This window comes from Nomascus leucogenys, chromosome 10 (genome assembly GCF_006542625.1).
Source record: "Nomascus leucogenys isolate Asia chromosome 10, Asia_NLE_v1, whole genome shotgun sequence".
Taxonomy (NCBI): Eukaryota; Metazoa; Chordata; class Mammalia; order Primates; family Hylobatidae; genus Nomascus; species Nomascus leucogenys.
The window spans coordinates 14,683,784-14,695,870 of record NC_044390.1 but is presented as its reverse complement, the minus strand read 5'-3'; the positions used below and the strand labels follow the sequence as shown (position 1 = coordinate 14,695,870).

Genomic DNA, 12,087 nt, shown 5'->3' with positions numbered 1-12,087 from the left:
CAGGGAACCGTTTTAATGATGTGAATATTCTAGCACAGTTTTGCACTCTGCTTCTTCACTCTCTTTAAAACGTCTCATCACATAAATAATTTATCACAGAACTTTTGGACATCAATTACTGAGACTCAGCACTTTTTCCAGGACAGCATTACAATATGCAGTATGACTGCAAAAGTTTGGCTTTGGCTATTGACTCAAAGTTATGTCCTTGAATAATGTGAACTGAATCTAAGATTTCATCACACTCCCCTCCATTTCAAAATGGACTTAATGATATAAGGAAACAGACTATGTGGTTTCCAACCTCTGTCACCTGTTAGCTGTGGGATCCTGGATAACTTGGTCAAGAGCTCTTAGCATTGGCTTTCTCACTGCTAAACTAAGCATATGTTCTTAGCACAGGTCCTACACAAGGTAAGCACTCAGCAAAGTGAAACAGAATAAAGTAAGTGTTGGCTACGTTAAGCTTCACCAGGTACTCTAAACTGTAAAATTATAATAATCTAAAAATGTATTTTCCTGTGCCTTTTAGAAACAGGAACATTGCCATGAGCATTTTTAAGATGGTTTATACTCATGGTGATTCTATGGCCCAGCAAGTTGGAACCAAGAGCTTCTTGTTACATTAAAAAATTTTGTGTTCGGTTCCTGTGCAAATCTATGCATGAGGACAGGGCTATTATACCACACAGTTTAGAGTACAAGAGATGTGGTTGAGTCTCTACTTACTCCTTCTTCTGCTTTACTAATGAAGTAGGTTTTAGTACACACATGGATAAGTCATTATGCTTCTCTGTTGGAACTACCTAAGAATCATAGATCATTTCATAGATTTATTTTTATTTTATTCTTTTTTTAAATATTGAAATTACATATTAAGGGCTTCTTATGTGCAAGATTGTGCACTGGAAGTAGAAAGATGATCAATTCCTTGCCCTATAGCCTTTTCTAGACAGAAGAGAACCACAGGTAATTAACGAGAATTTAGAAAGGATAATGGAAATACCAATAAAGTGAAGTGTTAACGAAGTACAAAGCAAGAAGTACAGAGCACCTCTTTCTAGAAGCACTGTGGAGGAACTGATGAATGCCTCACTAAGGCAGTTGTAAATGCAGAAACTCTCTCTCAGGCTAAGGCAGAGCCCACTCGTAGCATTGATTTGTGCTCCCACTAGACCTAGACAGCAGCTGGAAAGAGCTGGGAATCAGGCAGCAATAAAAATATTAATTATCTTCTGGGTGCCAGACCAACAAGCAAGCAAGTTTGTTTCTTTCCCTAACAAGATGTACTCTAATTAGTGGCCATGATCATTAACAGATTACACCGTGTTTGAGTCCCAGGAGGTGATTGACTATCACAAGTCCTGCTTTCACTACCAGGCCAATGGATACATACTCTCATTTTTATTTCTCGAGATTAAAGTGTTAAGCATTATTTAGTTTAGCAATTTCAAATTTGATAATTGTCTTGTTTATTGTCAGTATTTAAAGGAAAACAAATACACTGTCAGTGTAGATTGTGAATGTTAATTAGTGGTGTTACTGTCAAAAGGAATTCGAATAGACAGATAAAATATGATTCATGGAATAAAATTATTATAACTTTATCAAAATAATAATCCACAGGCCTCGAGCACTCTTGTGGGCCAATGTTTTCCCCCTTTCCTTCACACACTTTGGTAGTTTATGTTTATGGCTTAGCCTTATAGGTCAAAAAGATACTAACTTTTAAACACCAAGCCATATAGCAGCATATTCAAATAAATAATTCAAGTATCTATCTTAATACGGTGCTTTGTCACAATACCATTACAGTACTCTTTTTGCATTTGTATTAATGTATTATGTGTTCTAAAAAATGCATCTGTGAATATAGTACAACAGCTCATCATTAGCTTACATTTAAATGTTTTGCCTTTGCCACTAGGTGGCACCTATATATTAATAGTTGTAGAGCATAAGTTCTACGTAAGAAGGCAATATAGACAGTGGAGAGAAAAGTAAGCTATTTTGTTAAATTTGTTTTGTATTTAAATATTTGTTCAGGAAATAATGTAGAATTCACAAAATTTTTTAAGACTAAGGGAAAACATTAAATACTCATTATTCTTTTTTAAAAAAAGATGAACATTGATTTTGGAAAAATCCACTGGGGGCTGCCAGGGGAACATACAGAGCCACTTAGTTTTGACCTCAGCTTGCCATCCTATATTATAATCTCCCAGTTCAAGGAAATTCTGCAATCAATAAAAATTAATAAAAAATAAGAACTGTAATTATATATGGCAGCATTAAAATTCTGCTTTTGGTGATACTATTTAATGATAAATGTCATATGAAATGTGCAGTCTAATAGAAATTTTTGTGATAAATGATAAATTAACACCAGTTAAGAGTCTTAAATTACTAGGACTAAAAGTGACATGCTAAAAATCTAAATATATTCATAGGAGAGGATACACAAATAATGCATGATAACAGAACTATCAATCATTATAAAAATTTCAAATGCCCTCTGAAACCATCAGAAGATGCCAATATTAATAGCTTAAATAACAGCTAAAAATGCCAGTTAATGTCAAATCTAAATTTTTAAAGAGAAATGTGGATTTCCAGTCTTAGGTGTTAAAAGTTTACTCAAAATAACCTTCCTGGGATAATAAAATATCACCAATAGAATTTGAAAGAAATCAAAATGTAAGAGAACATGCAGTAATCATTAAAATTTTATTACAACTCTTGGTACTGTCTATGCTTCACTAAATATTGCATTGCATTTATTTATTGAAATCACAGTATTGAATTTAGGCAGCACAAGCTTAATAGCTGAATAGAAAGAGTGTCCAGCTCATGAGAAGAGTGCATGGATAGTATGTGATTAGTGTCTTAAGTTGAGAATAACCATTCTAAAAGCAACATCCAAAATAGAAAAAGAAAAAGATTTAGAATGAAGCAAGCAGCCTAGAAGGAAGGTAAGTCAAAACCTATGTAACATGAACAATGGCGTAAATAAGTAGGGGAGCTTCTTCAAAAGATAGTCCAAATACAGCCAAATATAATACCTTTGTTTATTTTCCTATAGTGCAAAACTAGGACCAGTTGGTGGAATTGGTGGTCAAAAGCAAAAGCCTTCCTTTTTTTTTTTTTTTTAAGGTAAGCGTCTTGCTCTGTCACCCAGGCTGGAGTGCAGTGGCTTCATCTCTGCTCACTGCAACTTCCACCATCTCCTGGGCTCAAGCCATCCTTCCACCTCAGCCTTCCGAGTAGCTGAGACCACAGCCATGGGCCACCATACCTCAGATAACAAACATTACTTTTTTTGATAGGGATGGGGTTTCTCCATGTTGCCCCCGCTGGTCTCGAACTCCTGGGCTCATACAATCTCAAAGTGCTGGGATTACAGGCATGAGCCATTGCACTGGGCAGGACAATTTTTTTTTTAATTAAAACTAGAACTTCTTATTGCGGGAAATAGGACCATGTATTTTAAATTGTAAAAAAACAGTTCTGCATGTGATTTTCATATAGAAAACATTAATATATTTTCTGTATAAAAAGAAGGGAGGAATAAAAGATTTGAGCTGATGACCTTTCAACATACAAAGTCTATAAGCTTTTTATTTAAAGCCATTGTTTGTATGTTAAATTTTACAATAATTGAGATAATTATAGATACTCTAGTAGTTGGAAATGAGTTAGAAATACATGCATGGTCTACATGTTGGAAATAATTTTGTTATACTAAGGTAGACCGACTAGGGTACTATAGCATCTGCAGTGGAGAAATGACCCTAGCAAGCTGTCAAAAGTCACCAGGGGCTCAAAGTTGTAGGGCATTAGGACCTAGTGTTCATAGTTACAGAGAATATTTTAGCTCTATTATGTAGTATCCTATAGCTGCCCATTATCCAAGGAGGGCAATTGTCAGTCACTCCCCTTGGGAATCCTTCTGAATACAGGATTTTTCTGTTAGAGAAACTCTGCTATGTACCTCTATTTATACAAGTATTTATATGTAAGCGGATTTCTAAAATGGTTGACATCTAAAAGTTAAATTCTGCACTTGTTATACCCATCTTGACTGGATTTATCTTGAAATGAAAGTATACTTGATTTGAGGCAATGCCAGAGAAGTATTTAAATGTAGTTTGTTCCAGGAATACATTTGTCTCAAACACTCCCTCCCTGCCTCCCACCTGCCCCTTGTAGTAGAACTACTAGATCATATTACCATGCAGCAATATATAGGTAGAGCAGTAAAAGATTCTCCCTGGGGCCTGAAAGCTTAAGGGAATGAATAACTTCCCCCTTCTGAGGCCCAGTCCCAAGATGCAAGACCACTTGCACCAGCAGCGTGCATCAGCAAGACAGCAAAAGCAGTAAGAGAGCTGCCTGGAAGACATCTACCCTGGCCAGAAGACACCTACGCTTGCCGGAAAACATGCACCCCTGAAGATACAGAAAGAGGCCATCCGGGTACTACGCAGCACTCACGTCAGACTGGGACACTTCCTGTTTACAGAGGACTGTAAAACCCCTGTCCTGTCCTCACTTGGGGCTGACGCCATCTTAGGCCTCAGCCCGCCTGAGCCCAGGCGTTCATTAAAACAGCATGTTACTCCACACCACCTTGTATTGTTTGTTGGTCCCACTCTCTGGGCTCCAAGCAATACAAGCACCTTTCAAACAGTATATTCTTCAGTGTCTTGATCCTCCAAATAACTCTCTTCTAATTCCTCCTGACCACAAAAAGCACTTAGACTCTAGGATGACTGATTCCAGCGCAGTGGCCTGGCAAGGGTGAATTATACCTTGCATATCACATTCTTGACATTTGTGTGTGCTAGCATAAGAATTATAATTGAAACAGGGATTTAAGTATCTCCTCTCTAGGTGCCTACCCTCCTTGGATTCAGGTCAAATTTATTAAAGGAAGTTTTTTTTCTAGATAGGTTGTTTGAAATAAAACAACAGCAAGTTCAAGTAACACAGTGTACCTACAGCTTTTAACTAAAATAGAGGACTTGGGTCCTGAAACAATTTCCTTTGATTTTCAGGTATTTTATCTATAAAAAGGGAGATAAAACATTAGTTCATAGGATAGTTATATGTTTAAATGTGATAATGTATGTTAACCACCTTGCATGTACTCAAATGTGTTTTGAAATCTAACATCTACATTTTGATAGTTTAACTGTTCTACATAAGTGACTTACAACAGGCATTAAATATAGTTTGGCGTTTTCATATACCTGTATCTGTATCTTAATCTACAATGAGCTTAACTTTAAGTGCAGCATAAAACAGAACCTTCAATAAAGTGGTAATATTAGGAATGATATCCAGTTATACACCTATAAAGTTACCTATAAATTCTTACGAATATTTTTCTAAAGTAAAATTTTGATTTTACTTTAATTATAGATGAGAAGCAACAAAGCAACATTTATAACAATTTATCCCACTCAGGCATTTTTTCCCACCAAATGTGTATATTGATATATATACACATAAAATATTCCTGTGTTAGATCGTCATCACATCACTTATATAAACTATTAACCCACTACAAACAAATTTTTTTCAAGTATTACAGTTGCATTGATTTTGATTTTGAAAATATGCATTCAACTATCCATTACTTCTATGGAAAAGGACAGGTAATTCTTAGCACCAACCATTAGAGCATTAGTGTCAACCATAAAAGGAAACATCATTGACCTGGGGCAAGGACAAGGACAGAGGGGAGATAAAGGACAGAGAATATTATCTTGGGAAAGAGTTCAACTCTAGAGATTTAACTGGTTCTCATATAGTCTGCATAATGATATCTGCAGCTCAAAGGTAATGTATCTGATTAGAGTTATACTAGGGGAAATAAGATAGAGTTAATGAATCATTTTGTTATTTTGGGAGATTTTACACTTATAGTTGCTTGCATCACTAACAAGTAACTTTTAGACACCACATAATATGTCTATGACCTCATTTGTGTATTTACTGAATACTAGGAAGTATTGAATGCCACTGTTTGGAGTGCTTGGTAACTATTATCTCACTTAGTCTTTACACTCTCATTTCATCCATGAGATAGGTACTATAGATGAGGAAAATGAGATGTCAAAATTTCAGTAACAACCCTGAGGTCACACAAGTAAAAAAAATGATAGTTTTGAATGCATAAACCACAGTCTTAATCATTAAATTCCCATGAGGCTTCTGCAATGGATCTAACACCTGGGTGTCAGTGCTGTTGGTTCATAGAACACACTTTAAATATCATGGCAGTAGACCATGTGAAGTGTCCATTTACACACTATTTTACCAGAAGCCAAAACTCCATTTGAAGGACAAGCTGGTTCATACTTAGTTCTGTGGCATTAATAACAACTGAAATATCTGATATGTCAGCCCAATAGAATTGCTATGAGATTTTCTGGGCCTTGCTAATAAATTTAGACTGAACTAATGTTCAGAAATTATGTGAGATGACTTTGTAAAATGTAGTTTAACATTGATCAACAGCGTTTTGTAGTTATAATACAATTCTTTTTAAATATTGAGTATTTTGTCTTCACAATATACCTAAGTGATAAAGTATAATCACTAACACTGAGGAAACAGAAACCCAAGGCCAGTGGCCACCACCACAGGTCACTTAGGCAGCATGAACACACATCCAGGCCTTCCCATGCCACATCCAAATCTTTTCTTCTCTTCCATTAGCCGACCTTGACATTGGACTGTATTCCACTAATTAACTAAAACTAAATAAAGAAAAATCCTACTTAGCTACTGAAACAGCTAAGATAGCCACATTCTGATTTTCATTTTAATATATAGATAATCAAGGCCAAAGTGATTTGACAACATTGAGTAATTTTCAGTTGTTTTACATTAACATAAACCTTATTGAATACAAAACATGGCTGCATGTATCATTTTATTATGCTGCTAAAAAAAAAACTATAATTTAAGGACTTTTTTTTAGTCTTATCGACTCCCTTAACCCAAGGTCACCTATGGGAGATGTATCATTTATTTCCCAGATCTGTAGGTTTGGTGTTAGCTGGAGGAGATTGGTCATTTCACCTCTTACATTTATTTTAATGGAACTAAATATGTTACAAATACTGTCTTCCTCATATACGGATGTTCTAAAACTTTATAAAATCATACTCAGAATTCAGAGTTGATCTCTAGATGTAAAGTGTATTTACCATCTTTAGAGGGCTAATATTTTCACGGAAAATAAAATTCCTCTAAGTTACTGTGGAGAGAAAGTAATGAAGACAAATGAAGAAATGCTGTCAGTCTCTAGAGGATGAAAATGCTAGAACCTCTACGTGAGAAGAAAAACCTCAGAATAGACAGCAACGATGCTTATCAAGTCCAGGCCCTATAATCATGTTTTATGATTTATAATGTTCTTTTTCTGACAACTGGCAAAATAGCTCCATTCTTGAAAGAAATGCCTAACTAGCACCTCATCCTCACTGTGTTCACCCAATAAAGTTTGAAATGATTTTAATAATAATGAATTTATTTTGGAAAATTGTATTTTCCCTTCAAGTGTACACATACCTCTAAAACTAAAGACTGGGTTATTCAGAGCCATACTAGCACTGTAAAGGGCACGGGATCATCAAGTTGTACTGAATAAACTGTGCAAGAGGCTCTCCATGGGAGTTGAGAACTATGGTGCTCCAATCATGCTGAGCAGGAAACCCTAAGATCCCCCTCATTACATGATAGTGGGTGGTTAGAATGGTGGGTGTCCTGGGATGACCAATCCCTTCAACCCCTGACATGGGTTGATTATTTCATATTAGCCATCTGGATTAGTAAAGCAAGCATCACAATATCTGGCTAGTTAAAAAAAAAAAGGTCAGCTATTATTTTGAATGATGTATTCTCTATAGGTAATTGCTGTTTAGGCATCAGAAACTAGCTCACAGAGACTCACACTTACACATCTTTGTTTTACTCTTTATAACAAAGACAAATTCAAAAACAAAATAAGATATTCCACCCCCAAAAGGTAGATAATCTTTTTATCTAAAAAAAATCCATTCTGGAAAACTATTTTTATGGCTGCTCAGAACTTAGGATAAAGACTATATCCAATAACGAGGCTTCAAAACCTAAGCTATGTTCCATTGTTTGCAGTTACCTTGGACTTTAACTAGATGTGCAAGTTGACTTCTGACCATGGGGAATCCTCTCCATGACTGGATTATGGATTGTTGAGGCCATGGCTGATAACCAGTTCCACAGAAGCAACTTCATGTTCTTCTGAGGAAGATCCATAGCACTGTGGAACAAGGAATATCAATAAGCGATGCCACAAGAGACTGCAAATGGGGTTAACAAAATACAACCCTCAAAAATGCACTCTGATGGTGGAAAAATCTATGAGGAAAAATATTGTTGAAAAAATACAGGGATTGAAAATGGCTTCAGTTATGTTAAGAGCATTGGTGAACATTTAGTAGCGTTAGAATGTGCTTCTTACACATGTAACAAACTATCTCTTGATTCCAAACTCATTAAGTGGCCAAGTTGTATAAATTTGTTTCAAAAACAAATGCTTTTTCAGTATTGCCAGATTTAAAAAAACAACAGCAACTCTGTTTCCTAGAGGGGAAAACACCAAATGAAAATATTCAAATGATAGTAATAAAATATTTGGCCTTTAATAAGTTCCAGTAGAATTATATTTGAAAGCTCCCCCACCACCCACCCACAGTCATACACATACGCATCAAATTTTAAACATTTTATAATGGCCAAAGAAGGTGTTTACATAGATCTGTTTATTAATGGAACTCACTTTTTAATCAGTTTTTAATAAATTGCTAATCCAGTTTAGCCTCAAATCAGTTCCATCCCTTTTCTCAATCCCTTTTCTGATGTCTAACAGTTAAAGTCCTGTGCCATGAACAGGGATTCCTGTGGCACTTTGGGAATTATCTGCTCTGGGTTTAAAAAAGTGCAGCTTATAAAGTTCTCTCTCTTTTCTTCAGCCCCTACGAAGATTGATAAAGGCATTTCCAGAGGCAAGTGAAATTCTTCCCCTCTCTGCTCGTTCTCCTCCAGGACCTCCTCTTCCTCTTCCAGCTCCTCCTCTTCCTCCTCCTCCCCCTCCTCCACATATTCAGCCTCTTCGACCTCTTCCTCCTCATCTTCGACCTCTTCTTCCTCATCTTCAACCTCTTCTTCTTCCTCCTCGCTCGCCTCCTTTGCATCACACACCTCCTGGTCATACTCCTCCTCATCATCATTTTTCTTCTCCTCCTCTTCCTCCACCAGCAGCGGGGCAAGAGACTGGTTTTCCTCTGGGTTGGGACTGAATGCAAGAGAGGGATTCTGCACAAAGCCATACAGAGTTTCCTGCAGTCCCCAGGCTTCCTCGCCGCCGCCAGGGGGCGCGTCGTTTCCGGAGGATCTGGCCGGGGAGGCCTCGCGGCTCACCGTGGCTTTCTGCGACCGCAGCGCCTCCTGCTGCCGCTTCAGCTTCTCCTGCTGCCGCATGTCCTCGTAGATCTGGTTCATGATGAATTGGGTGGTGTTGGGCGGCGCTCGCATGCCAGGCTCTCTCCACTCACACAGCTTGACCGGCTGCGGCAGCGTGCTCACATCCGCTGGCGGGCTCCGCGGGGAAGAGCGGCGAGGGTGGTGGCGCAGGCCGCGGCCTCTGCGGCCCCAGCGCTTCTTCCTGCCTGGGGGCCTCACCCAGCCAGGGTTCCAGGACCTGCTCCAGCAGGAGCAGCAGCAAAAGCAGAGAGGGTGCAGGCCATATACCCGAAACACTTGCACCGGGCAGGGGAAATTCCGGAATCTTGGAGGTGGGCGCCAGGGCCCTCCCCAGCACCCCCAGTTAAAGCACACGGGTGGTTGGAACCAAAAGCCCGGGCCGTGCTGTTGCTTCGGCTGCCTCCTTGGCGGCCCATACTCGGTCTTGGGGCTATAGCGGTGCGGCCTATTGTACACTGGAGCACCCGGGCGCCTTCGATGGCAGGACGACCAGGAGCTCAAGGAGGCCGAGTGTGCCCAGCCACAGCCGCCGCTGCCGCCGCCGCCGCTGCCGCCGCCCAAGTTCAGAGGGTCTTCCCTTGTGTCGAGGGTCTGAGTCATGGTTCAGGGAGCTCCGAGAGGTCTAGATGGTAGCGACCTGAAGCTGTCGTCAAGTTTTGCCAGATGGGACGGTCAGAAGAGCCTCGTCTCGTCAACCTGTCTCTCCACGCAGCGCCACGTATCTACCCCTGGGATCACGTTTTCCTCTCCAGTAGGCCGCTCTCTTCCTGGTTTGCACGCTCTTCGGTAATAATCGCTTGTCCTTCGCACCTGGGTTGTCTCGCCCAGGTGTGCTGGGTGGGAATGGGGCTGGGTAAGGATGGTGGGGGAGGAAGGTGTTGGCAGGCGACACGCGCAGTGAGACCCACTCCCGGGTCCTCCCCAACACCCGGCTCTGCTGAGGCACGGGCTGGGACCGGGGGAGGCAGGGGTTGCGCAGTTACCTGCTGCTCCCTCTCAACCCAGGTGCTTCACTGTCGCCGTCCTGGCAGGACTGTGGTGGCGAGGGCAGCGGCAGCCCTTAAATACTGGCTGTGGTGTCCCTCGTGCCCACCGCGTTCTTGGGCACCCAGGGCAACAGCCAATTGGGGTCGAAATCGTCCTCCCTGTGCGCAAGGCCGGGTTCTGTCTGGAACTAGGCTTCAGGTGAACATTCGCAGGGGGCTTGTGACGCAGCGTTTGGGGGAGGTGAAGAGGGACCCCGATTGGGTTTCTGCTGCTCAATTCAAGCAAGTCTGGAGGCAGTTTATCCGAAAGCTTTTTATCACCTTGAGGCGGGGGTTTAGAAGATGGGCCTTCATCTGAACCCGGTGGGGGCGGGAGAACTTGAGTTTTGAAAACCCCACATTCTACACCTTTGGAGGGCCGAAGGGATAATGGAAAATTACTGGAGAAAGACAACTTGGCCCAACCTCTTACCTTCTGACCGGTGCCAACTCTTCTTACTCCTGAGAATTGGGATTCATAATACATAAAACAAGACCACAAACATTTATTATTGCATGTGCTCACTGACAAATAATCCTGTCATCTACCCTGAGAGGTAGGCGTATCTTATCACCTGTCACAGATGAGGGAACTGAGAGGTTAATTTCCCCATGGTCGTGGGGCTAATAAATTTCTGGGCTACGATTTAAGCCTAAACCTGTTTGACCCAAAAGTTAGGTTCTTAATGACATTGCTATATGTTCTACCAAACCACCAGTAGGACCCTTGTGATAACTAAATGACATACATTTGGGAAGGTACTTTGCTATTGGTAATATACCATACGTATGTACCTCAATTAAACAAATATTATTATTACCAGGATGAATACCACAGGGTTGTCCTTGGAAACAGGAATATTCCGATTGTCTTTCCTTTTGTCCTTTCACTGACCATACAGCATATACACAGGAAGCCTTTAAAGCATTGTGGTTAAGCATATGGGTTTTAATTTAAATAAATGGGATTCAACTTCAACTCACCAATTATTAATCTCTGTAAGCCTCAGTTTCCTTACCCATCCCATGACTATACTACATTTTCCATACAGTTGTGTAAATAATTAAATGCGTATAGTAGGTCCTCTAATATGAACGTCTTGCTCAATGTCATTTCCTTATAACGTTGCTGAGGCAAAGCAACAACAATAACAAAACCACGTTTCATTATATATCTTCTCATTTAAAAGTAGCAGTTTCCAACAACCTATGATGCTAAGTGAGGATTTACTGTAATTGCTTAAAGTACTTAGTGCAGGTACCCTGTAAGTACTCAGTAAGCTGTTAACTATCATCCTTATATTTAAATACTTCATGACTTCTAAAAGAGGTGATATAGTACATGTAAAGGCACTTGCGCTTGATGCAAAAATAGGCATCCCCACCCTGGCTTCTGTCCTTTTCTTGTCCTTCTTTGTAAAACGTCAAGGAAGGTGCTACCATACTTGGTCCTGGAGAAAACTGTCTCAGTGTATATCCCTTTATTACTTTTCTGTGCTGAGTGGAATTGCACAAAATGGAAAAC

General features: G+C 39.9%; 1 protein-coding gene and 1 long non-coding RNA gene across 3 annotated transcripts in view; one reads left to right on the top strand and one right to left on the bottom strand.

Annotated features, from left to right (window-relative positions):
- Nucleotides 1–5,334, top strand: part of LOC105738349 — a 30,588-nt gene extending 25,254 nt beyond the window's left edge. The window contains exons 4-5 of the long non-coding RNA XR_001114135.1: nt 3,083–3,153; nt 4,317–5,334. This is a non-coding gene — a long non-coding RNA (uncharacterized LOC105738349). The remainder of the gene's footprint in view (nt 1–3,082; nt 3,154–4,316) is intronic.
- Nucleotides 5,335–7,890: 2,556 nt separating this feature from the next.
- CCER1 (coiled-coil glutamate rich protein 1) lies at nt 7,891–10,609 on the bottom strand. Of its 2 annotated transcripts, XR_004032112.1 has the most exons (2): nt 8,834–10,609; nt 7,891–8,314 (listed from the first exon to the last, which is right to left on the bottom strand). XR_004032112.1 is itself a non-coding variant. In XM_030821832.1 (1 exon), the coding sequence occupies exon 1, from the start codon at nt 10,135–10,137 to the stop codon at nt 8,917–8,919; it is 1,221 nt and encodes a 406-aa protein (XP_030677692.1). In that variant the 5' UTR covers nt 10,138–10,609; the 3' UTR covers nt 8,803–8,916. The 2 variants fall into 2 exon arrangements, 1 of the variants encoding a protein (XP_030677692.1); XM_030821832.1 differs by lacking the exon at nt 7,891–8,314 and having other exon boundaries at nt 8,803–10,609.
- Between the last annotated feature and the right edge of the window lie 1,478 nt (nt 10,610–12,087).

What these genes read in the sequence shown, in the direction of transcription:
- CCER1 (XM_030821832.1), bottom strand. Translation starts at nt 10,137, where the DNA reads ATGACTCAGACCCTCGACACAAGGGAAGACCCTCTGAACTTGGGCGGC.